The sequence below is a fragment of the Lates calcarifer genome, unplaced genomic scaffold (genome assembly GCF_001640805.2).
Source record: "Lates calcarifer isolate ASB-BC8 unplaced genomic scaffold, TLL_Latcal_v3 scaffold_37_80, whole genome shotgun sequence".
NCBI classification, from domain to species: Eukaryota; Metazoa; Chordata; class Actinopteri; family Centropomidae; genus Lates; species Lates calcarifer.
The window spans coordinates 12,364-37,445 of NW_026118159.1; the positions used below are offsets into that span (position 1 = coordinate 12,364).

The 25,082-nt window shown below is 41.6% G+C and overlaps 4 protein-coding genes across 11 annotated transcripts; 2 read left to right on the forward strand and 2 right to left on the reverse strand.

Moving 5' to 3' along the window:
• Positions 1-427: 427 nt before the first annotated feature.
• On the forward strand, positions 428-7,941 carry LOC108874529 (phosphatidylcholine:ceramide cholinephosphotransferase 2). 2 transcript variants are annotated; one of them, XM_018663042.2, is made up of 7 exons: positions 428-647; positions 3,385-3,949; positions 4,344-4,461; positions 4,558-4,615; positions 5,461-5,556; positions 5,782-5,948; positions 6,255-7,941. In XM_018663042.2, the coding sequence occupies exons 2-7, from the start codon at positions 3,393-3,395 to the stop codon at positions 6,426-6,428; spliced, it is 1,170 nt and encodes a 389-aa protein (XP_018518558.1). In that variant the 5' UTR covers positions 428-647; positions 3,385-3,392; the 3' UTR covers positions 6,429-7,941. The 2 variants fall into 2 exon arrangements, with proteins under 2 accessions (XP_018518558.1, XP_018518550.1); XM_018663034.2 differs by having other exon boundaries at positions 429-647; positions 3,301-3,949.
• Positions 6,715-10,735, reverse strand: LOC108874537 (transcription factor 7). The gene is made up of 6 exons (XM_018663049.1): positions 10,636-10,735; positions 9,869-10,023; positions 9,587-9,707; positions 9,237-9,344; positions 9,101-9,150; positions 6,715-8,301 (listed from the first exon to the last, which is right to left on the reverse strand). Exons 3-6 carry the CDS (start codon positions 9,674-9,676, stop codon positions 8,280-8,282), a joined length of 270 nt encoding a protein of 89 aa, XP_018518565.1. The 5' UTR covers positions 9,677-9,707; positions 9,869-10,023; positions 10,636-10,735; the 3' UTR covers positions 6,715-8,279.
• A 1,486-nt stretch (positions 10,736-12,221) lies between these two features.
• Positions 12,222-22,253, forward strand: LOC108874563 (uncharacterized). Of its 7 annotated transcripts, none has more exons than XM_018663076.2 (19): positions 12,223-12,911; positions 13,447-13,548; positions 13,714-13,870; positions 13,966-14,093; positions 14,529-14,755; positions 14,928-15,028; positions 15,229-15,356; positions 15,831-16,057; positions 16,141-16,238; positions 16,435-16,544; positions 16,860-17,086; positions 17,212-17,309; positions 17,466-17,608; positions 17,801-18,027; positions 18,221-18,318; positions 18,431-18,546; positions 18,805-19,040; positions 19,861-19,964; positions 20,056-22,253. In XM_018663076.2, the coding sequence occupies exons 1-19, from the start codon at positions 12,650-12,652 to the stop codon at positions 21,023-21,025; spliced, it is 3,759 nt and encodes a 1,252-aa protein (XP_018518592.1). In that variant the 5' UTR covers positions 12,223-12,649; the 3' UTR covers positions 21,026-22,253. The 7 variants fall into 7 exon arrangements, with proteins under 7 accessions (XP_018518604.1, XP_050925490.1, XP_018518610.1 ...); XM_018663077.2 differs by having other exon boundaries at positions 20,059-22,253; XM_018663080.2 differs by having other exon boundaries at positions 17,478-17,608.
• Positions 22,039-24,954, reverse strand: LOC108874590 (WD repeat-containing protein 55). Its single transcript, XM_018663102.2, has 4 exons — positions 24,368-24,954; positions 24,056-24,162; positions 23,317-23,586; positions 22,039-23,239 (listed from the first exon to the last, which is right to left on the reverse strand). The coding sequence occupies exons 1-4, from the start codon at positions 24,917-24,919 to the stop codon at positions 22,897-22,899; spliced, it is 1,272 nt and encodes a 423-aa protein (XP_018518618.1). The 5' UTR covers positions 24,920-24,954; the 3' UTR covers positions 22,039-22,896.
• Positions 24,955-25,082: the final 128 nt, after the last annotated feature.

Sequence of the window (25,082 nt, forward strand, 5' to 3'; positions counted from 1 at the left end):
ATTTATTATCTTTATTTTGATTTTATAATTTGGGTTTAGAAAGTTAAAAGTTTGATCTCATTACTTTAATTTCAAACCAATATTAATGAACAAGCCACGTTTTGACTTTTTCTTTTCTTTTTTTGTTGAAGTTTTGACATTCATTTATTTATTCATTCATTCATTTAGTTAATTATTTATTTATTTTAACTCAGTCACTGCTCTCGTTTGAACATGGTCAGGGGAACATTCAGTTATTTCTTATTTTAAAATACATATTTTAGTGATATATTCCTGAATTTGACGGAAAATTCCGAGTGAGGCCGAGCTCAGGTGAGTCATCGCTGTCAACCTCGGAAGGTGAGTCAGCAGCGGGGGGGCGGGGTGAGCCGGAAGCTTCCGGACCATATTTGGATTGTTGGGGTTTCTTTACTCACACTGATGCTCGTGCTCAGACGGAGAAAGTAGAAGCGCGCTCACAGTCAGCGAAGAGAAGAAGACGGAGAAGAGGAGAAGAAGAGGAGAAGTGTTCGGAGTCTAAAAAGTAACTAAAACTGAGCCGAAGAAGAGAAATCCTGCACCTAACGTCTCCGCGAGGACAAAACAGACCGTTTGTGTTCGGGTTTTACCTGTTTTAGACTAAAAACCGCGAACACACCGTCCGACAGGTGAGTTTCTGTCGCCCTGCCCGTGTCAAAATGAAGGACGACATGTCCAGACGTTTATTTCCCGCAGTGTTCGAGGCTGACGCGAACAGTTAATCGCTGTTTCTTGAGTTGAAGTTGAAGTGAAAATATTCGCTGCTTGTTAAAACCTGCGCGTTTTTCTTTGATGTTCGTCATTTAAAACTTTGTGGAAAAGCGATTTGCTGATCAATCGATCAACAGGAAGATAGTGATATTTCTCTAATGATAGTGATAGTTGGGTGAACATACACCGACAAAACGTTCACTGCCTCCGACTTCCTCACTGTTGGAGGTAAAGTAATATTTAAAGGAACACCTTAGGTAATAAGATGTTTCTAATATTTACCTGATTCGCTAACCATTAATCGATTGGTCTGATTTACTTGTTACTGATTTGCTTATTTCTGAATTTATCAGCTGAGAAATAATCTTCGTCTTTTTGCCTACTGTGGTTTTAGTTTGGTGAAAGTAGTTCCAGTAAATATTCACGCTCCCAGATGTTTTAACGCGAGAGTTACGCAGTTTTTTGTTGCATATAAATTTGAAAGTATTCAGTTTTATGTTTTTATTTACTGTCTTTTTCTGTAAATGGACAGTATGTAATTTTTATAATCAGCAATGTGACGTTGTGAAACAGCGTGGATTTGAGGAATCGTGGGAGTTGGAGTCTCAGGGTTCCTTCAGTTTCAAAGGTTCAGGAGGTTTTCACTGGAAGCCGAATTCTCCACAGAGTTCTCCTCCTCTTGAAACCAAACAGACCTGATTATTAAAACCAGAAAAGACACTGAATAAACCAGATTCAGGTTAAAAATCAGCATTTTTCAGATGCAGTTTGGCAGAACTGAACTGCTGCTGATGTTAGCTGAGCTTGTTTCTCCAATAACTTCAAATCCAGACTTCTGATGACTAAAATACTTCCTCTGGTTAAAGTATGAAGTTAAAAACCACCTAGATTTAATGAAAATAAACTGTAGCTTCAGTGCCTGTTTTGCTACAAGTCAGACAAAATGTCTGCTGGTTGCAGCTCTATAATACCCCCCTCACTCCACCGGCTGTCTGTCCTGTGTCGATGAATCAGCTCTAATTTGGGGAAATTGAGTTCCCATGGTTTTAACTCGATTAGAGTTCATTTCTGTTATTCTGTGGAGCTGTAAACAGGATGTGACATAAGAAACACGCACCAGGTCGTTTGTTTTAAATGGACAGAAAACGAGTGTGTGACAGAAAAACGACGACTTAAAACAACAAAAACAAACATTTGCAGCCTTTTCCTTTGACTTTTTTGGAAGTTTTGTTTTCATTTAGTGTTTGTGTCTTAGTGATCCTGCCTGACGGGTTTCAGGTCAGCGTGATGAACAGAAAGTGTTTTTAAAACTCACACATGTATCGGCACACATTCACTTTAGTGTGAAATGTTGTTGGAGAGGCGGCAGGGACAGGAGGTATTTAGCAGGAGACGGAGACATGACTCACAATTTAACTCGATCTGCAACAGTTTGCATTCATCAAGGCAGCCTCTGTCTGCAGAGAGAGCGGGTTTTATTTCCCCCTTTTACACTTAATTGTTTGGACTGTTGAATATCAGAAACTAGTGAGAATATCCAGAGCCCTGCAGCTCAGGTCACACTGGTTCAGAACTCCATTAAGAATTCCTCTGATTTACTGACAAAGTATTGCTATTTGCTGACAACATTTAAGTGGAATATAAAGTTAAAGGAGTGAAAAGTGATTCTAGCGAACAGCAGCAAAAATCTTTGAAATCTGAATGAAGTTTGGTGTTGGATATGGTGTCTTTATTAATGCTTGGCAGTCATCTTGAGATAGCTGCAATGTAATGCCAGAGCTAATCAACTAAACATTGCCATATCTCAGTACCAGACTCCATTGACAAAAATCTGATTACTTGTTCCACCACTGAAAGTCACACAATAACAAAAACAATGGAGTCAGTGGAGTCTGGTATTGATACATAGCAAGGCTGGATCAGATCTTTGTCCCTGTCAATCATTTACACACATACCAGAGTTATCATTTAAATTGTTATTGTAAGCAGATGTCAGCTGATAGTAAAGGAAGAGTCTTCCTCCTGTTTGATGATCATGTCTCTGCCGGTGCTGTCGGACTTGTTTTCTGTTCAGAAGTCACGTGTGTCTTTAACAGGATGTGTGTGTGTTTCTGTGTGGGTGTGTCTTTTTTACAGGGAGTGCCTCCCTCAGGTTACTAAAAGTCAAACACTCACAACAGCTAGAGTGTGTGAGAAGCAGGTCACTAACTCACCTGAACTCGATCAGCGTCAGAGACAATTCCTGCATACAGTTCAAAACTTCATTAAGAATTCCAGCAGCTCCTGTGTTCTGTAAAATTACTGCTTTTGTCAATGGAGTCTGGTACTGATTCTAATTCCAAAGATCTTTGTCATACATGGGGAAAATTAGATCCATGTTGAAAGTTGAAAGTTGGACAAAGTAAAGACAGGAGGTAAATATTTGCATAATGTGAACCTCTTGGAACAAAACACCTTTTGTGTGAGTTGTTGATTCATACAGTTCATTTAACCATGAAATATTTTGATGTCAGGTCTCGTTCTGTGTCGGGCAGGTAACTAAAGTTAAAAATGTTTGTTGTGGTTTTTCAGGTTTGTGCTGACCGGACCGGATCGACCAATCACCTGCCTGCTCTGTGACTTTCTTATTGATCAAAGTGATCGTTTATACTCCAGACAGATCAATGACAGCTTCAGAACTGATCGAGGACAATGATGATGTTCGCCCTCCTGTGGAAGCTAACGTAACTACAACAAATTCCTCTACACCGCCTCATCCCCAGAGGGTCGCCAACGGTAACCTGACTCGCCACAACTCCTCACCACCAACACCCGCTGCCGCCGCCACCAACGACACCCCCGATGGCAAAAACAAACATGAGCGCAGCAAACTGAGCAGCCTGTTAAAACAGAACCAGCTGATCCACTCCCTGAGCAGCGGGCTGCGGCGACACTGCGACTACGTCAAGATCACTGTGCCGGAGGAACGGGCGAATCGCCTGCCAAAGGAGTGGTGGAAGACCGGCGTGGCCTTCCTCTACGCGCTGTTCAACCTCATCTTCACCACCGTCATCATCACCGTCGTCCACGAGAGGGTGCCGGACAAGTCCGTGAACCCGCCGCTGCCCGACAAGTTCTTTGACTATGTGGACCGAGTGCCGTGGGCATTCACCGTCACCGAGGTCAATGGGCTGATCCTGGTCGGACTCTGGCTCGTCCAGTGGATCTTCCTCAAACACAAGTACGATCCCGATCCAAATACTGAACATGGTTTTCCACAAGATTTCTTCAGTTTCAAAGGTTCAGGAGGTTTTTACCACGAGCCGAATTTTCCTCAGAGGTCTCCTCCTCTCTAAAACAAACAGACCTGAAAACTGGAAAAACACAGAATAAAGTAGTTTCATGTTGAACAATGCAGTTTGGCAGAATCAAGATGCTGCTAAAATTTTAGATTTTAAAAGTAGAGACGTCCATTGAAACAGTTGGAGTCAGCTGAAAGTTGCTTAATACATACAGCGGCAGCTTTAAGACTCAAGAGCTAAACTAGGGATGAGGTTTAATTTCTCCAGGCAGAAACACAGTCAGAAAAACTCTTAACATTTTAATTGAAGTAACTCTTTGTTTACTCTCTGCAGAGCGATCATTGGTCGTCGTTGTTTCTTCCTCATCGGGACTCTCTACATGTATCGCTGTGTCACCATGTACATCACCACTCTGCCCGTGCCTGGAAAACACATGGTCTGCGCTCCAAAGGTACATATGAACACTGTTATTTACATCTACCTGCAGTTTACTGTTTTCTGTTCGTTGTCAGTAAATGTTTGTTGTTCATTGTTTGTGTGTTTGCAGCTTTACAACGACTCGACGGGGAAAATCTGGAGGATTTTGAGGCTGATTTCAGGAGGAGGTAAAACCCAAACTCTGACATGTGCATGTTAGCATGTTAGCACTTCCTGTTCTATAAATAAAGTCTGTGGTTTTAACACAAACTCAAGACATTTTCAGATTTTATACTCTGACATAATACATACATACATGGATTTAGGCTTCAAACATCAGAACAGTGGTGTTCATCTGTGAAGATGATCTGATCAACTAAACCTGAAGGATCAGAAACTTTAGCTGCTCACTGTTTATTTTCTGGAAGAATCCAAAACACAATGAAAAAATCTCATTGACTTTTTGCAGTAGGTGGAGCTACTGAGTCAACAACAGTCTCTAAACTTGAAGAGTTTCTACGTGTTGACAAGAGATTATCTGTCGCTACAAGGTGTTAGTCAAGTAAATGGTGTGTTAATTCTACTTAATAATAATTAATAAATTATATCTTTTCAGTTGTTTGTTTTAAAAATGTAGAATGATGACGCCCTTGTGAAACAAATATAGACATTTTACAGTTTTATAACCAGGAAATGTGTTTTACAGTTCAGCTGTTCATGTGACTTCAGGGTTTTACATTCAAGGAAACAACAGTGTTGTTCACTTGTTTGCAGAGGACTTCCAGGGTGAATTCTGAGAAACATTAAAAACATGTTTTTCCTTTTCCTTTTTATTTATCTTCAAGTGCAGCAGCCATTTTGTAACAAATGTCTCAGAGAACGTTAATTTCTTCTCCAGTGCTGTTTGGTTTGACTGTCCTTTAACATTACATCGACGACAGAGAGGATTATTGTTGCAGTTTTGTTTTGCTTTGTTTTTCCTTAACGACATTCAGACTGTGTTTTTAACTCGAACCTGTTTGTCTGTGTTCAGGTTTGTCTCTGACCGGCTCTCACCTGATGTGTGGAGACTTCCTGTACAGCGGTCACACCGTCATGTTGACACTGTCCTACCTCTTCATCAAAGAGTGTGAGTACAAACACAAACACCAGTTTAAACTCTTATTATTTCAGTAAAAAACTTTAGTATCATAACCACATGACTTTTCTTGTAAATTTTAGTTTTTGTTCTTGTAAAACTGTAAAGGGAAACAACATGTTAGAAAATGACATAGAAGGACATTAAGACAAGATATAAAACGGTGTTTTAGTCATTTTTATGCTGAAAAAAGTTTCTTTTATAAATCTGTGTTAGACTCTCCTCGGTGGATGTGGTGGTATCACTGGATCTGCTGGTTCCTCAGCGCCTCGGGAGTCATCTGCATCCTGATCGCCCATGAGCACTACAGCATTGACGTGGTGATCGGATACTTCGCTACCACCAGGATCTTCTGGTGGTACCACACCATGGCCAACACACATGTAGGTGGACACACACACACACACACAAACTGTCAGGACATCATACTGACCCCTGCTGGCAGCTCAGCTGTACTGCATATTGCTTAGAAATTTGACTTAATATTTCTTTTTAAGTTCATGTTCCCCTGTGGGTATACAAATCAAACAGTAACAGTAATGGGGACTGGAAGCAAGTTTAATGTCATTGATATCTTTATTTATAGAACACTTTTTAAGATACTCAAAGCTTCACACAGAAGATTAATACCAAATAGTATAGAATGCTCTAAAAGCAGAAGACAGAATTTTGTGTTTATCTCCGTTTAGGTGGCGCGACAGGATCTGAACAACTACCTGTCTCGAACGTGGTGGAACCCGATCTTCAACTTCCTGGAGAGAAACGTCCAGGCGACGGTTCCCATCGTGTTCTCCTGGCCGGTGACCTTGCCTTCGTCCTGCAGACAGAGATACAGGATAGTGGAGGGGGGGAGGGATGAGTGAGGACAGAGGGGGGAGGGAACGAAGGGGTAACTGACCTGAGCTGATGGAAACAGTATTCATCCGTTCTGATTCCTGGACAAGAGGACGAACGGACGGAGAGGTGTAACATCAGTTTATTCATTCAAAGCAGCATTTCCATCTCTCTCCTGGTTACTGAGGAAGAGGAGGAGGCACAGAAAAGGTCTTATGTTTACATTATCATGATCACGTGGTTGAAGTATGAACATTTGACTTCAAACACTAAAAGTCAGGAAAACGAGAGGTTTGACTCCACTGAGAGGTAAAATTAGTGTCGAAATTACAGCTAGCCTACTATTACTACTTACTTAGCCTACTTACTAGCCTCCATCAAATCATCTGAAAACCATTGTATTTCTCTGTGTTACTTGATTTTCTGGGACACAAACACTAAAAAACACACATTAACATCATTAGACAGTGTTAAAATACAATGAATAAGAAGAAGAAGCACAATGTTTTTTCAAACTTCTGTCAAAGGCTTCTGAGGGATTTCAGGAATTTATTATGATAAGCATTAAATTTCTGTCTCAACCTAAGGTTTTAAAAAAAGTCTCAGATGCCATTAAAGTGCCAGTAAATCCGAACTGCCATATGTGAGAGTGAAAGCTGACATCATTGTGTTAGTTAGCAGTAATTATGCCAATCAAGCTAACCAGAGATTGAAGACCCAAACTAAACTGCTGGCTAATTGGCCCTCTCTGAGAGAGCTGAGAGCTGAATTTGTTAGCCATATGCTAGCTCATTCATCTAAACAACTTTGATGAATAATGCTAACAACACTAATGAAAGTAATGCCAATTAATTTAAGCTAATAACTAAGCTAAGCTAACTAAAGATTCAGGACCAAAGCTAAAACTGCTAGCCACTTAGCTGTCCTTCAGTTAATTTAAGGTGTCTTTACATCGCTGTGAGAATGAAGGCATGTGTCATTGAATTGAGTGAAGTAGCAACAGGTTAGCTTGTTATGCTAAGCTATGATTATGATGATTAATGTCAGCTCAAGTAAAAATAATACATTTAGCTTACATGAAAGGCAAACATACCTGGAGACTTGAGACTAAATCTTAAAACATAGGAAATTATTTCATGTTGCTTTTGTTTGTAAGCTAGCTAGAAATTCAGGACCAAAGCTAACAAAGCTAGCGACTTAGCATTCCCAGTGCTAACTCTTCATCACAGTGAGAGCTTATCAGTGTAAGTTAATGAGTTTTGTTCTGTATGTTTTTCTACTCTTGATTATTGTTGTTTAAGTTATATAACATGTAAAATATTTTTATGACTTTTTTTTTTTACTGTAAAATGAATCCATGAAACTAAAACTGTCTGTAAAGTTTAGATCAAACCAAAACCCCCTGTAAAATGCTGCTGAATTAATGAAGGCTGTTGTTTCATAGAGAGTTTCTCACTTGATGTTCAACACTGAAACACACATCTGACTTGAACAGTGTCACAATCCAGATGCTTTGATAATAAAAGATTTATTTTCAGTCAACAGCTGGCAAAGATGATTCATGTTATGTACTGTTGTGAACAAGTACTTTTACTTTGATACATTTAACTGAGTATTTTTACATCTTTAACTACATGTAGTACTTTTACCACTGATATTTATTTACTCAAAGCTTATACTACTCTGGTACTTTGATACTTAACGTAATAGTTTTACAGCTCTTTCTCCTCTCGTCTCCCCTCTCTCTCTCTTCTCTCTCCTCTTTTTTAATGTCTTAACTCCGTGAACACAGTAGAAACTCTGATTTCAGTCAGAACATTTTTATTTTTTTATTTTCCACTCAGATGACGATCACAGTGTGTTTTCTGTCACGTGTTGTCTCATTCAGCCGTCAGAGTCCAGCTGCAGGAAAAAACAAAACAACATGAATTTATATTTATTGCTCAGCTCGGAGGGATTTAAATCACACAGAGAACAGGTCAGAGGTCAGAGGTCAACATGCCCCAGAAACATTTAGTACATGAGTGTGGTGCAACATACAAGATGTTAAATGTCTGCAAACACCAGTCTATTAATAAATACACATCAGTACGGAGTCCTAAAGGTGACATTTTCTTATATTTTAAGTACTTTATTCATTTTTTTTAAATTCAGGTTTTTATTTGTTTTAACTATTTATTTATTTTTTGTTATTTTCATTTTATTTAATTTTTATTTATGTATCTTTTGGTTTTGTTTTTCCATTTTTAATGATTTGTTTACATTTGCTTATTTTTTACTTTTTGTGTTTTTATTTCTTTTACTACTCTCTTTCTTTTTTACATTTTTGTGATTCATTTACATTTTCCTATTTTTTATTATTCAGGATTTTATTTCTTTTACTTATTGCTTGTTTTTATTTCCATTTTAATTCATCAATTTGAATAATCTGTAAATTAGGACAAATCAGGGTGAAACCAGTTTGCATTTATTCCTATGATTATTTCACAGCATCTTATTTATTTAAAATTTAACACTTTCCCCAAATTAAAGACCTTTACCACGTATAAATCAGTATCATTGTTTGTTAAATACATTCATTTATTGATATTTATATCACATTTTGTTCAGTAATTCCACATTGTATATAACAATTCTTCCTCCTAATATAATTAATAAGTTAACTTGGTGTGAACCCATACATTACATTCTTTAACCTGACCTGGAGCAGCTCCCTGAAGGCTGCTGGCTCCGCTTCCTTTTCCTTTTACCCTGAAAACAGAAGAAACAGAGGAAACTGAAGCCATTGTTCACACACTCACAGTATATGGACACTGTGATGGACGAACTGTACATACGTAGTTATCTCTGGCCGACCACCCGGGGTAAAGCTGCATGTGGAGCAGTCTCTCCTTCTGGGCCAGATCGTAATATTTGGACTGTTCAGACTGCGACAGAGCGTGCCACTGACAGAGGAGCAGATTAAAAATATATATCATTTAGAAACAATGTTTTAAAGAGGAAGATCCTTTAGTTCAACCAGAAACATCACCATCTATCACTCTCTGTGTGTGAAGTATCTGAGTACTTCTTCCTCCACTGACAGTCACACAGCAACACAAACACACTTAACAGACGGAGGCGGGCGTATTCCAGCAGAACCCTGATGACATCACAGTGACGTCATCGGGGTTCCGTCCTCTCTCACCCGGCGTCCCAGGATGCGGTTGATGGCGGCGCTCTCTCGCTCACGTCCCTCCTGCAGCACTTTGTGTCTCATCTCCTTCATGTAGAGCATGAAGGCGTTCAGAGGCTTCTTCACCACCTGTCTGCCTGCCGAGGGCGAGAGACATTCACAACACATGGCCACACAGAGAGAGAGAGAGAGTTCAGGTTGTACAGTACAGTATTTGCAGTATCAGTAGTAACAGAGACTGCAGTATTATGTGTATTATTCTGTCAGATTTACCTGAGTCCCTCCAAAGCTCACCTGGTGACGCTGCTGCCATGGTAACAGGGGTGTGCTCCAGAGTGGGCGTCGGCCTGTTGGGCAGCGGACGCACTGATTGGCTGAGTGTACGGGGAGGATGGAGGGAAGTGTCTGTCGCTGTAGAGGAGGAGAGGGATGAGAGGATGGATGGACGACTGCAGAAAGACAAGAGAGAAAATTCAGATTTAAAAGTCCAGGTTAAAACATCTTCAGATTTTTAGTATTTTTTAGAGCAGCATGATTACAGTATCTCCAATAGAGGGCAGTCTAACTCCACAGCTCTCCATTGTTGGCACCACAGAAGTATGCCGAATTATTAATTACCGCTTCCTCTTTTAATATACCCATTGGATGTGATGACAGCTATCAGTGTAATACTTTGATAGTGAAGAAAACCTTAAAACTTGAGAATTCTCAAGCAAGTTCTGCAGTTACAAAGACTTTTTTAAATGATTTCTTGGCAGATTTACAGATGTTTGATATATTATTGTCTGACTTTTTGGTCCCATGAGCTTTTTTAACTTTGCTCAGTTGGTAATTCAGCCTCAGCTGTAACAGAGAGCGACAGCAGCTCGTAGGGTTTTTCCTCCAGCGAACATTACACCACAACATGGCCGACACATTAGCTACTGAGCCTCGGGGGAGGTGAAGCCCTCAGACTCTCTGGGTTACATTTAACACTGATCGTGTTAGAAGGGGAACATAGTGACTTGAAGGGATAATTTGACCACACACACACACACACACACACACAGACACAGACTCACAGCAGCCGTGGTCTGCAGTGTGTGTCGCGTTGTTTCGCCCCCCGCTGGTCAGATTCAGGTACTGCTGCTGTGGAGGAGGACACCAGTCACACACCTGAGGTTTACCTGAAACATGTTAATAAACCTGTTTTTAATCAGCTCCGGTTGATGATCTTTATTTGTAGTTTCATTTTTCAGGTGTAACACCCACCTACGTGACGGTGCTGCAGGGTTTTGGTTCAGTCCACTCATCAGTCCGATCTCCTGAACCGAGATCAATAAGTCAGTTAATTTACACTCACTGTGGCTGGAGATCAATCAGTTACATCACTGAATAATAAATAGATGACAGAATCAATAAATCGAGCTCTGACTGAAACAATAATAAACCTAATTTAAACATTAATAATCTATTTTAAAAAGGAAGCTGTGTTAAGAACTGTATATTAAAACACATACATCAGTTCAATTAGCTTAAAAATTTAAATACATTTTTAAAGAGACGAAAATTAAAACAATATAAACAATTAGAGAAATAAAAGTAAGACTATACAAAGATTATCAGGTGTAAACTAATGATAAAATAAGTTGTAACTTTAGTTTACACAGTAATAATATGCTGCATTCATTATTCTTATTATTCATCATTTATTATAATCATTGATCTTTTAATAATGTTGATAACAGTAAATGCATTTGTATGTAAAACATAAATATATATTAAATTGTCATTTGTGTATAAATTTACAAATTAAAAATGTAACTATAATAAAAGTAATTTAGTGATACAAATATTATTGGGTAGCACTTTTCATCATACAATTACAAAGTAGTGAAATTACACAATAAAAAGTAAAACCAGATAAATTAGCTTTAATAATAAATAGAATAGAGATGGAGTTGGTTTCTTTCTTTTTTAAATGTTTCAACAACAACAATAATAATAATAATAATAATAATAATACTTACCTCTCTGTTGGACATCTGCTCCGTGGTAAATGTAATAATTTACTAATAATAATAAACCTTAAAGATGAGAGGTGTGATCAGTCAGATCATCTGACTCAGACTGAAATCATCTTCATGATGTTTATGAACACCCCCCCCCCCCCCCCCCCCCCCCCCACCCCCCACACACACACACACACACACACAGCGTCAGTTTTCCGCCTCTGGTTCCTCTGTCTTCTTCTTCGGTTCACTCTGGATGACCACCGTCCACATTTCCTCCACTCTGACCTTTGACCTCTCCTGCTCTCCCTCCCCCCTCCTCCCCCTCAGGATTGGTGTTGGAGTCAGGGGTGAGTCTCCCTCTGGCTCTGCCACCAAGGCTGTCAGAAGTGTTTCACTGCGACTCTTCAGGCTGAATCACAGCGAATAGAATCATCGTTAAACTGCGACACATTCTTCTGTCGGATGAGGTTAAAACAACAACATATATTTAGAACAGCTGTGTGTAATGGAAAAGCTTTTGCTCATAGGATCAAGTTCAGATTCCTACAGAAACAGAGCTTTTTATTAAAGAGTAAAAACCTTTTCATTTAACCAGAAACATCACTTCTTCAGTAAAGTATCTGATTACTTCTTCCACCACTGAGAGTCCCACAGTAACACAGACACACTAACAGATGGAGGCAGTGGTATTCCAGCAGCTCCTGGTTAAATCCCTGTTTTTGTCTATGGAGTCTGGTAGAGAGATATAGAGATGTAGTCAGACACTTAGAATAACAACCTGAGCCAGTTGGTAAAAAGTAAGAACAGATAAATGAGATAAAATAATATAAATATAAAACCTGTGTGACTACGATAAATGTGATGATTTATTAGTCATTAATCTTAATATATTTATATTATGTGATATACAAAAACATTTCAACGCCATTTCCCGTCGATCTGAGTGTTTGTTTGTTTTTTTCCAGTTGATGTTTCTAGTCGGACAACATTTGTGTCTGTACCAACACCCGGAAGCGGCGTTGGGGGGGCAACCACCTCACCTATAAACATTCCGCGCCAGTTTCCTCCTGGAACAACGGCGATGATTCTCACGCTGATCAACGGTACCGACATGGATCCTGAGACCGTGGCCGGTGTCGGTAACTTGGTTTTATCTAAAGCCGAGTTACTGAGAGTCGTCGTTACCGAGAAACTGACCGCAGCCGCGCAGGAGATCTTAGCGGTCGTGGACAGAATCGTAGCCGGGTACGAGGAGGAGGCTTCGGGCTTCAGGCAGGAGATCGACCGGCAGAAGAGGCAGCTGGAGGTTCTCCTGCAGCCGGAGATCAAAGTAGAGGAAACAGGTCGGTGCAAGAGTTTACTGGACATCAACTTTAAACTACGTGATCTCCCTGTTAGGAAGTCCCACTCCATGACGAACCCCGTTTAAAAAACCGTTAATTTAACGGCGCTTTGTCTAACGGTAAATACCACCTACATGTGAGCTCTCAGCACGAGAACTGTTATCATGGCATCAGTTCGGCTTAAAGTAAAGCCGATTAAAAACATGAAAAAAAGTTCTTGGAAGCAAAATGTGAACGAATCAATGAATTCAGTGGTGGAATTAAACTAAGTACACATCTTAAATATCTCAGTCTTTTGCTGCCTAAAACTTCACTGCATCATGGCTGTTAATTGTTACACATGATGCATTTTTAGCTACAAAAAAGTAGGACTGCAACCAGTGATTATTTTCTCATCATTAGCAGCAGTTTTATTTTGTGTTTCCATTTGCCAACTTTTAACTATGTTTTTAGTCAATTAAATCTTTGGTTTTCACCAAGAAAAACCACATTTTGAAGTAACCATCAACCTCTTAAACCTCCTCCTCTGATCCAGATGACCAGCACTTGTTTCCCATCTCTGAGCCGATACAAGAGGAGGCTCCTGGAGGAGGAGGTGAACTCCCTGAGGAGGAGCAGCAGCAGAAATATGAGCTGAGTACGTAATTTCTACATAAAGTACATTCCTCTTCTACAGCTTCAGTTTGATTTGTTTGCTAAAAGACTGTTCTCATACTTCATAGCAACCAAAATTTAGCCCCAGGTTTTGCCTCATAATGTTGCTTTAAGTTACTTTTACAGTTTTATTTGTTATTATGTCCAGATGTGGAGGAGGACAGGATGGATATGGGCCTCCGCTGTTACACTGAGGAAGAGATGGATGAAGATGAAGAGATGGAGGAGTCCTCTGAGCGACCAGAGGTGACCTCCACACAGGACCAGGACCAGGACCATCTCTCAGAGCCGGATTATGAATCAAGGTTGGAAAGGAACATTCCTTCCATGGACCGACATATGCGGACTCCCCAGTCTGAGGAGTATGTCCATGTTTTCAACTCCACTCTTTATTTTTCAGGTTACCGTCACCCAGAGTTCAGTCTGACCTGAGTGCTGGCAGACGTCGGTCCAGTGAACCACAGGGACACATGGATCTGAAACTCTGTATCCTGGAGGACTCTCAGATTGAACTCCTCTCACCCATAGGTAAGTTCAAAGCACCTCAGATATCCAGAGATTACCTGTTCTGGGTTAGTCATGGATTGGCCAAAACAAACACCATGTCCAAGCAGAGGGGGTTCTGGTATCAGGCCCACCTGTCCCTAAACCCAAATGTGTAGTGTGGTTGAACTGGCTCAGACCCCAAACTCCCACCTCAGGAGGAATTTCTCATGGATCCTGGTAGGATCCTCTGAGGTGGACCCATAGATGGGGATATTGTTAGAAGAAAATCTTCTGAAGGTGGGAGTTTAAGACCTTGTGCACATCGGCCCCCACAAGTCCTTCACCGTTCACCCTCACCTGTGTTTTTGCCGGGTCTGTCCAGCGACCCTCCCTGCCATCTTGTCTTTGTCTCTTCAGTGTTAATGAAAATCAAATTAAACTGATGAACTTACGGTCGAATATTCCTCTTTGTTTCAGTGTACAAGAAGTACCCATTGCAGGAGCTACAGTGTCCTCGTGGTCTACAGGAGGCAGAGTTCTTGAACCTGCTGAAGTCCACCTTCCCTCAGCTGGCTGCTGATAAACCTTTTAGCTTCCTCATGGCTGACAGAAGAAGGAAACTACAACCTCTGAATGTAAAGACGCTGACACCAGAGGAGATCTCTAGAGCCATCAGGCGTTCTGCCCTCTACATCCAACTGAAGGTACTTTGTCTGTTTTCTATAGTTGCTTATGTAAAATATATATGTTGTTTCTGAACATATTCTGGGTGGGATCCTCTCTGATAAAACAAATGTCTTAAAGTTGCTGTAGTTTGGTTTATTTTTGTGTCATTTCATGTGACAGTTTATGGTGAAAATTTTGATGGTATTTCAGACACCAGAGGAGCCCCAGACCACTGATGAAGAGTTTCATTCTTCACAAGGAGAAGATACTGCTGCTGCTGCTGATTCCCCATCCACCCCTGATCAAACCAGGTAACACACAGGGCACTTTAACTGCTCTAGTACTGCAGTAAATGGGATATAATACTTCAAACAGTTATAGGTTTGATACTTGCCTGAAGCAAGAGATCAGTCACTAGAAACAAGCCAAGGCACTGATGTCCAAACTGTTGACTACAGGTAAATCACAGTGTTATTTCTTCATTAAGGAGTTTCTAATCTTGATCTTTCAGGTCATTGTCGCTCAGAGTCAAATCTGACAGGATTGCTAGCAGACGCCGGTTCCACAAACCAGAGAAACATGTGAATCTCAGAGTCTGTATCATGGAGGACTCTGAGATTGAGGTCTCCTTGGACAGAAGTAAGTTACAAACACCTCAGCTATTCAGAGATATTGTGAAGATTTCCAGAGACTACCTGTTAAAGGAGCTGTTTTGCTATCACTACATAGCTAATGTTAGCATTAACAGCTGTTTCCTTACCAGTCAAGAAGAAAGATGAGCTCAGCACCAACTTCATTGTGTTACTTGCTACATGCTGTCTCAAGTGGTACAAAGCAACACCAATGTTTTGCTTCTAGCCCTGTTACTTATTTACTTCTGCTGAAGTTAGCATGCTAACCAGTTAGCTGTCTTGTCGATGTTCATCAGCAGAGAACAGTTTCAGATAGTCCGTTTAAAGATGTGGGTTCCTTGTGACAGACACTTTTGGGTTTGCCAAGTTTGTACCGCAACCATCTCTGCCTTTTTTCAGCACAAACGTTTTTACCCCCCAGTGTTTATGAAAGTCAAATTAAATAGATGAACTTACAGTTGAATATTCCTCTGTGTTTCAGCGTACAAGAAGTACCCATTGCAGGAGCTACAGTGTCCTCGTGGTCTACAGGAGGCAGAGTTCTTGAACCTGCTGAGGTTCACCTTCCCTCAGCTGGAAACTGATAAACCTTTTGACATCTTCACGGCTGACAGAAAAAGGAAACTACAACCTCTGAATGTAAAGACGCTGACACCAGAGCAGATCTGCAGGGCCAACAAGCGTTCTGTGCTCTACATCCGACTGAAGGTACTTTGTCTGTTTTATATAGCTGGTTAGAATATATGTGTCTGTTACATGTTTTGTCTGAAAGATGTAGTTTTGTGTTTCAGACACAAGAGAAGCCCCAGACCACCGATGAAGAGTTTCATTCTTCACAGAAAGAAGATGCTGCTGCTGCTGATTCCCCATCCACCCCTGATCGAACCAGGTAACACACAAGGCACTTTAACTGGTCTAGTATCGAAGAAAAGGAGATTAAATACTGTGAATTGTTACAGGGTAGATACTCGCCTAAAACAAGAGACCAGTCACTAGAAACAAGCCAAGATACTGATGTCTTGTTAGCTGCAGGTAAATCACAGTGTTATTTCTGTATTAACCAGCTTCTAATCTTCATCTTTCAGGTTACCATCGCCCAGAGTTCAGTCTGAAAGGAGGAAGAAACAACGCAGACGCAAGACTCTCAGAGTCTATATTCTGGAGGACTCTAAGACTGAGGTTCTCTCGACCACAGGTAAGTTTAAAGCACCTCAGATATTCAGAGAAAACCTGAGGCGATGATTTCCAGAGATTACCGTTAAAGGAGCTGTTTGTAAGTTTTGCTATCAATAGAAAGCCGACGTTATCATTAACAGCTGTGAGTTCAGCATGAAACTCCATTCCTTTACTTGCTAAGGGCTGTCTCCAGTGGTGGAGGGTAACACCAATGTTTTGTTTCTACTCTGTCTGGAAACTTTCCCTGTTATCTTCCTGCACAAATTTTCTTTTTTCTTTCAGTGTTGATGAAAATGAAATGAAACTTACAGTTGAATATTCCTCTTTGTTTCAGTGTTCAGGAAGTACCCGTTGCAGAAGCTGCCGTGTCCTCTTGGTCTACAGGAGGCAGAGTTCCTGAACCTGCTGAAGTCCACCTTCCCTCAGCTGGCTGCTGATAAACCTTTTGACCTCTTCATGTCTGACGGAAGAAGGAAACTACATCCTCTGAATGTAAAGACACTGACACCAGAGGAGTTCTGTAGGGTCAGCAGGCGTTCTGCGCTCTACATCCGACTGAAGGTACTTTGTCTGTTTTATATAGCTGGTTATAATATATGTGTCTGTTACATGTTTTGTCTGAAAGTTTAATTTAGTTTTGTCCAATTCATGTGACAGTTTTTGGTGGAAATTTGATGGTGTTTCAGACACAAGAGAAGCCCCAGACCCTTGATGAAGAGTTTCATTCATCACAGAAAGAAGATGCTGCTGCTGCTGCTTCCCCATCCACCCCTGATCGAACCAGGTAACACACAAGGCACTTTAACTGGTCTAGTGCTGTGGAAAAATAAATATTGTGAATCGTTCTAGAGATCAGTTACTAGAAAAAAGCCAAGACATTGATGTCCAAACTGTTGACTACAGGTAAATCATGGTGTTCTTTCTTTATTGACTTGTGAAGTCCCTCTGTCAGGTTGTTATTGCCCAGAGTTCAGTTGGACAGGATGATGGCGGACAGAAATCGCGTCATTGAACCACGGAGCCACATCGATCTCAGGATCCACATCCTGGATCACTCTCAGGATGATGTGCTCTCAAATGCCGGTAAATTATAATTATTCTAATTATAATAATTATTATATATAATTATAATTATTATTGTCTTATCTTTAGTATTTGCTTTTTTTCTGCCTGTTGAGGTGTGACATGCATGTCATCGCATCAGAAACATCAAGAGTGTCACACAGATAAATGAAGTATCCAGACATCCCTGTCAATGTTGTCTTTGTGTTTCAGTGTTCAAGAAGTTCCCGTCGGAGAAGCTAAAGTGTCCTCGTGGTCTACAGGAGGCAGAGTTCCTGAACCTGTTGAGGTCCACCTTCCCTCAGCTGGCTGCTGATAAACCTTTTGAGTTCCTCAAGACTAACAGAAGCAAGAGACTACAACCTCTGAATGTAAAGACAGTGATACCAGAGGAAATCTCTAGAGCCATCGGGCATTCTTCCCTCTACATTCGACTGAAGGTACTTTGTCTGATTCATGAAGTTTATCAGAGTGAATCTCTGCTGAGATTTGATATAGGATTCACAGGGATTCAGATTTGATGCTGTATTTGGATTCTTGCAATCAAACCCCAACCCTCACAAGAAATGTTGATTCAGAAGAGAAAGTGTCTGTTGATGGAAAAGTCACTTGATAATCAAACTCTTCTTTTAGCCTTTTGAGGAACTCGAGAAAGATCCTCCCCAACAGAAAAAAGATGCAGCTACTAAAAAATCTCCATCCACCCCCGGTCAGACCAGACTGAATACAAGGTGAATCAAAAAAAATCAAAAAGCTGATAGATGATGACAGTCTCTTTTTGCCTACAACTGTTGTCAACCATCTCTTCCCCCCATCTTTATGTCTAATGCAATTTTTTCCCAGTGTTCAGCCTGACAGGAGGAAGACAGTTGGACCTCAGATCAGTGATGTACACAACCATGTAAATCTCAGGATCCGGATCCTGGAAGACCCGCGAATCAACGTGCTCAACGTCGAAGGTAAATTTAAAGTAGTTAATCTTGGACTTGGCAAATGTCCAATATTAACGGGCCCAGATCACGATTGGGACCTAAAAACATTGATCAATAACCCCTTACTTATAACCAGAAGAAATGTTAATCATAATCAATTACTGGTAACCCATCAAACACAGTGAGATCCCTGTTTCAGTTTTCACTTTTAAACAGTTCAGCATTACCTTGCTGGCTAACTGTATTTGCTCTGCTGACTGAGTAATTTCTCCTGTTTTCTTTCAGTGTTTCAGAAGTACCCCTTGCAGGAGCTCCGATGTCCTTCTGTTCTAAAGGAGCCAGAATTCCTGGACCTGCTGAGGTCCACTTTCCCTCAGCTGGCTGATGATAAACCTTTTGATGTCCTCATTACTGACAGAAGCAGGAAACTACGACCTCTGGATGTAAAGACATTAACACCACAGGAGATCTCCAGGACCCTCGGCTCCATAATGAATAACCACATTTACTTCCGGCTGAAGGTATTTAGTTTGATTTTTGATTTTTTGCTATGGTAGATTTTGTCAAGAGAAAAGTCCAAGACTGTGTGTATAACAAGCAAAAACTGGACCAGACTTAAATTTGGCTGCCATCCCCTCTAAAGTAGTCCCCATGTGCAGCAATACACTTGGGTTGCTACCTGGAGGTCCTGTTCTGTAAGTTGTGTCAAAATAACAACCCTTCAGCTTGAATTTAGTTTCGGGGAAGAGGAAGAAGATGCAGGGAACCAAATCTTGCATGTAAAGCAAGTGAGGAGTCATCATTCTGCTGATGGCACCACATTCCAGGTTGTTGTTGCTGGATGTCCTTGCTCAGACGCCTCTGAATTTGGTGTTGTCTGTAGGGGGGACGTAGGGGTGTAGGGGACGAATTCATGGTGCACAACCCCACGAATGTTGAAGAAAGTTACAAGCACCTTCTTTGGTCTTGCAAACTGCTCCACTGCAAAAGCTGCTGTGTCCTTGTATTTGTTCCCAGCTGATATTTGAGATTCATGCAAATTTGCAAATGGTCAGAAAAACATGTGCACATCCAGATGTATGTGAGACCTGATATGAAATAAAGTTAAAGGGTAGAAAGCACCAGGGTTAGAGCAAGTTCGGCGTCTGGCTGTGGGAAGGCAGTTCTCACTCATTGGGTTCATGTGGGAAAAATCTGTGATGCGTATTAAGACTAAAATATATGCGTATGAATGCAGCTGTAGTCTCTTCTTGTGTGTCTGTGTCTGTTTGCTGAAGATTATTGCATGTACTGAAGCAAAGACCTCATTCAAAATACAATTTCGGTACAAAACTCTTGCAGTCACAAGAGGAAGCCCAGGCCAGTGCGGAAAAGCTTCATCTCCTGCAGAGAAAAGTTGATGAAGAATCTCCATCTACTTCAGGTCAATCCAGACTGCAGACAAGGTGAGTGAATGAATAGATTCCTGAATAGTCTACAGGGCTGTCACTTGTTCAGAGAGCTCCTAACTCTAACTTGTTTGTAATTTGTTCCCAGCAGAGTACATCGCAAGACATCGCAAGACATTGAAACAGGGTCTGGTGAAGAAGACTCGGAAAGAGAAAGGTCACCCAATGTCTGGAATATTCAGTCTCTGCTTCTCTCTGATAGCGAAAAGGAGGAAGAATCCGGGGAGGAGGTGGTTGATGGAGATGACGACTGGAAACCGAACAGAGGTGTTGCCAGTCTGATGAATAAAGAACCTGAGATGGCGGAAACGTCACAACAACCCAAACGTTCAGGCGTCCAAGCAAATAGATTGAAACTGATCAGACGAATGTTGACTAGTAACCACGATCCTCTTCTGTCCTGTAAAGTCTGCGGAGCTCCACGAACCTCAATGAACATGTTGATTAAACACTCGTGGAGTCACGTGGATGATACAGAAAAGCTTTGTGGTATTTGTGGACAGAATTCAGACTCTGCAGATGAGCTTAGGAATCACCTTCAGAGTCACCAGAAAACACGCAGTTGTCACATCTGTAGAAAATCTTTCCTCACCTCTCAAGGCCTCAGGGGGCACATCGCTCGACATACAGGAGATAAACCGCACGTATGTAACGTCTGCCATAAGGCGTTCCCTGAGAAGTCGGCACTGAGTATTCACATGTGGACCCATTCAGCGGATAAGCCACACAAATGTGATGTCTGCCAAAAGTCATTTCTTAAAAAGATAAACCTTGAACACCACAGGGCGACCCACTCAGCGGAGAAGCTGTACAACTGCAGCGTGTGCATGAAAACTTTCAAGAGTCATGAACATGTATCCCAGCACATGTTGATTCATTCAAGTCGCCCGGTCAGAGAAAGTAAGTACACCTGTGAAATTTGCAGCAAAAGGTTTTACACAAACCAGAAATTACAGTTCCACCTGAGTAGTCACACCAGCGAACTCCGGTCACACCGCCACAGCACGCCTAGAAGGAACCCGCCTGCGGCCTGGCCTTCAGTCAGAGCTAGTTTGTGAAAAAACAAAACCACATGACGACCCCATCATTATCATTTTATCATTTGCTCACAACTTTGCAGATCCAAGGTGACGTCTTGAAATGTCTTGTTTTATCTGAACTCAGTCTCCTGCCATTTGAGAAGCTTAAACTTTAGAAAGAGAGTGTTTTGCTCAAACAATTAATCAGTTATCAAGACAGTCCCAGATTATTATTCTGTCTATTGACTGATTAACTTAGTGTTTCAGCCCCTAAGTTTACTAAAAGATCTTTCCATAAGAATGATGGCCATTTCGTATGATCTTTTGTTTGCACAAAGGTTCTTTTTCCAGATATGTTGAAGTTGTATCTTGGTGCCTGATGCGATGTTAATTAGTTTTATTCTTACTGTGAACAAATACACTAAAAAAGCTTAAGCCCGTTGGTTTTTACTGCGGATGTAGCTCTCACAAATGTATATAATATTATTTTTAAACTTGACTTGTTAGCAGGTAAATCAACGTCCCTGAACACGATGTGCAGGAGCCAGGAGTTTTGTCATTTTGGAACAATCTAGACATAAATATTTTTAAAACTTCCCAAACATGTTGTTTAATTTTTTTAAAGGCTCAGTAATTTCACTGAACAGCTGCTCACAGGAAATTTTGTTGGAGACTATTTCTAGCAATGGATTAATCCACATTTGATCCTGTAGTGAGTATTTACAGCAGTAAATTGAACATTACGTGTCACAGACTATATGTAAAGTAAATGTGCAGTTCAGTAGAGTCCCCAGAAATGAGAAATTCTGATTATCGCAAATTTTATCATATGACATAATCGGGGGAAAACATGGTTAAGTGGGTAATGGGGCTGTTTTAGCCAGAGATTCATACTCTTAACCTTCAAGGATTCTCATCAGGTTAGAGAGATTAACAGTACGTACTTATTAAAAAACTAAGAAAAATACATCTAACAAAGGTATAAAAGTTTATAATGCACAAGCTCTTTTGTGTTTGTAGAATTTCAAGAACAGCCTGAATCCAAAGCAGTGTTGACATGAAGCTTTGTGCTTTTTATTTGTTTTTTGTTTTTGTTTTTTTTGCCAAAAATGTAATTTTATGTTTTACAAAGGTCATTTTCACTGTTCTTGTTATTTTTTTCACTAGTGTTCTCTTTTTTATGAATGATGTGTTGTTGAATTCTGGTGCGTTTGATACAGAAGGCTCAGAAAAGCATGTTCCTAATAAAGTGCTCCCTCAACATATACTCCATGTTGCAGAATACAGAATAGCACCTATGTTTTTTAACCTGGGCCTTATTTTCCACATTTTTGGGTGTAAATGACTTATAGGATTCAGATTATGTCTGACAACATTATGACAGGATTCCTACAGAGACAGAGCTTTTAATTAAAGAGTAAGAGCCTTTTAGATTAACCAGAAACATCTCTATATCACTACCAGACTCCATTGACAAAACGGGGATTTTACTGAGCAAAACTCGGGAGTCTGGTTGCAGGCTTTCAAGCCAACAGTGCTGCCAGAGCATTTCTCTCTGCCTGTTAGCGTCACATAGGTCAGTAACCGTGAATATTTTTGAGGTAAAGAGAGTTTTCTGCTTCTGGGACATTCCCTGTTTATTTAACCATGTTTGTGTCTGTAAGCTCACGTTTTCAGTTGAAAACACAGAATGATGAGTGGCGGTTTGTTTCAAGGTCAAAGTCTAAAACCAACACTGCCGGGAAGTTCGGTGTCTTCTCGTGTTTGCTACGATGCCATCCATCATAATGTTCATACTCCAGACATTGTGAGGCACTTTGGATGATGGAACACCTTTATATTCACTGATCGAGGACTAAATTGTTCAAAGGCACAGTCATAACGAGCAGGAAACTAAGTGGAACAGCTTTTTAATCGCTGCCGCTGTCGCTATCACTGTCCTCCTCTTCCTCTTCCTCCTCCTCCTCTTCTTCCTCCTTCTTTTCTGTTTCCTCTACAAGTCCTGAGAAGAAGTCGTTGTCTCCGTGGGCTTTCTTGGTGAGAGACTTCATTCGTCCGTCTTTCTTCTTCCTCTTACGATATTCGTTGACAGTCGCGTTGGGTAAACTGGAAATGTCCCAGAACTTGATGAGCTGGTCGTGGGCGCAGCTGACCAGGAAGCGGGAGTCCCAGGACTTGGCAAGCTCCTCGATGGGTTCGCCGACGTGCTGCCCGATGCAGCCGATAACCCGGTTGGGAAGGAGGTTGATGGCCCTGATGAGAGGACAGATGAAACATTAAAAAGCGTGTTGGACCCTGGGCAGTAAACGGCTGATGATAACCCAACTCACCGAATGTACCCGTCCATGGAGGCGGTGCACATGATGTTGTCCGTGATGGGGAGGATGCAGTCCAACGACTCAGCCTTGACAGCGAAGCGGTCGCTGGTGGCCCCGAAGCCATTCCAGTTGAAGATGTAGATGGTCCCCTCGCTAGAGCCGCAAACCACCTTCTTACCACGCTTCATGAGCGCCACGGAGGTCAGATCACCGCTCTGGTACTCCGACAGCAACTCGAAGCGCCGCCTCTTGATGTTGAAGACGCCCATGGTACCGTCACCACTGTAGCAAATCACAGAAGACCAAAGTTTAACTTGGATTAAAGTAGACCTGTTTCAAAAAATGATGATCATTGACTAAGCATGTATGGAAATTTTGGTGAAAAGGTTGGATGTCTGGTGGCCAATACCGAAGGCCACCAATCAGAGACCTTCAGTTCAAACCACAAAAAACATCAGATTGGACCATCAAAAGGCAAGCAGGCCATTACAGGATGAGCTCTGAGAGTCAAAGAGCAGTTTGGACTATTTAAACCCCAGTTTACCTGTTAAGAGACTATCTGTGATTATCATTAGACCAGCTCAGATTGTCAAAAGACCACCCAAGCCCTTTAAAAAAACATGCTTAGGTTGTTGTCCGAGCAAGTCGAAGCCTGCTTGTAAACACAAGAGTAGGTGAATTTTTAACGTAAACTTAAAACAATCGTGTTCAGTTCACTGATAAACAAAGTTCTCGCAGACTATGTTGCTACCTGGCAGTGAGTAGGATCCTCTTGGCCTGGTCCACAGCGATGTCACTGATGTAATCCTCGTGGTGTTTCAGATCCATGATCGCCGTCCCTTTCCTCATGTCCCACACCTTCAGACAGAGACACACAAAGACAACAAAACAATCATGTTAAAGCTTGGGGATGGAGGGTGTTCTGCAGAACCACTTTCCTGGGGTTAAAGTCAACTGATGCAGTTTGGTTAATCACATCTGATGATGGTTTCTGGACCAGTTTATGAGGGATTGATCCTAAAGAGATCATCCTAGACCACTAACAACCATCATGGATCCAGACCTTCAGGGTGCCTCCGTCGTCCCCGGTCGCCAGGATGTTTTCGTCCACCAGCAGCAGACTGTTGATGGGAGCTCCGTGCGCCCCGCGGATCCTGGTGACCAGCTGTCCCCTCTCCACGTCTAGCAGGTGGACGGCCTTGTCCCGGGACACGCTGTAGAGCTTCAGCCCGTCCTCGGAGAAGCGCACCTGGCGGCAGGACTTCAGGTGGTGCCCGGATGACCACACCTCCCGGTTCTCCCCCTCCGTGCACGAGTACGAGAAGGCGTACACGTCCCCGTCCACGTCCCCGCACACCAGGAGGTCCCGGCTCGGGTGCAGCGCCACCGTGTTGGCGATCGCCTCCAGTCGGATATCCTCCGGCGTGTCTCGGATCCTCGGCCCGGGCGGCTCGCTTCCGTCCTCGTCTTCATCCTCATCGGGATCGGGGTCTGGGCCCTGACCTGCAGGCTCCGAGTCTGAGGTTTCTGGGTCTCTGGAGGGTTCTGGACCTTCTGTTTTGTCTGTTTCTGTCGCCGTGGATACGGTTTCAACGTGTTCCGTGTGTGCCGCCATGTTGTTTGGGTTCTCTTCTTCTTCGACGCTGAATTACGGCAGCGTGGCCGGTGTGAAGAGCTCACACCGCCCTCTAGTGCACGTTTCCGTACGCTCACAATAATATCACTTAATACAGAAATAATAATTAATATTTTTTTTAACCTACTTTCTTTGTGTTGCT

Bases quoted from the DNA above. Each gene is read 5' to 3' on its own strand.
- LOC108874537 (XM_018663049.1), bottom strand. From the start codon at position 9,676: ATGCTCTACATGAAGGAGATGAGACACAAAGTGCTGCAGGAGGGACGT. The intron at 9,345-9,586 runs GTGAGAGAGGAC...CTCCTCTGTCAG, and splicing joins ACCGCATCCTGGGACGCCGG to TGGCACGCTCTGTCGCAGTC. The intron at 9,151-9,236 runs GTATGTACAGTT...TTCTGTTTTCAG, and splicing joins GGTCGGCCAGAGATAACTAC to GGTAAAAGGAAAAGGAAGCG.
- LOC108874590 (XM_018663102.2), bottom strand. From the start codon at position 24,919: ATGGCGGCACACACGGAACACGTTGAAACCGTATCCACGGCGACAGAA. The intron at 24,163-24,367 runs GTCTGGATCCAT...CTCTGTCTGAAG, and splicing joins ACGACGGAGGCACCCTGAAG to GTGTGGGACATGAGGAAAGG. The intron at 23,587-24,055 runs GTAGCAACATAG...GATTTGCTACAG, and splicing joins AGGATCCTACTCACTGCCAG to TGGTGACGGTACCATGGGCG.
- LOC108874563 (XM_018663076.2), top strand. From the start codon at position 12,650: ATGATTCTCACGCTGATCAACGGTACCGACATGGATCCTGAGACCGTG. The intron at 17,310-17,465 runs GTAACACACAAG...TGACTTGTGAAG, and splicing joins TCCACCCCTGATCGAACCAG to TCCCTCTGTCAGGTTGTTAT. The intron at 18,028-18,220 runs GTACTTTGTCTG...CTCTTCTTTTAG, and splicing joins CCCTCTACATTCGACTGAAG to CCTTTTGAGGAACTCGAGAA.
- LOC108874529 (XM_018663042.2), top strand. From the start codon at position 3,393: ATGACAGCTTCAGAACTGATCGAGGACAATGATGATGTTCGCCCTCCT. The intron at 3,950-4,343 runs GTACGATCCCGA...TACTCTCTGCAG, and splicing joins TGGATCTTCCTCAAACACAA to AGCGATCATTGGTCGTCGTT. The intron at 4,462-4,557 runs GTACATATGAAC...GTGTGTTTGCAG, and splicing joins ACATGGTCTGCGCTCCAAAG to CTTTACAACGACTCGACGGG.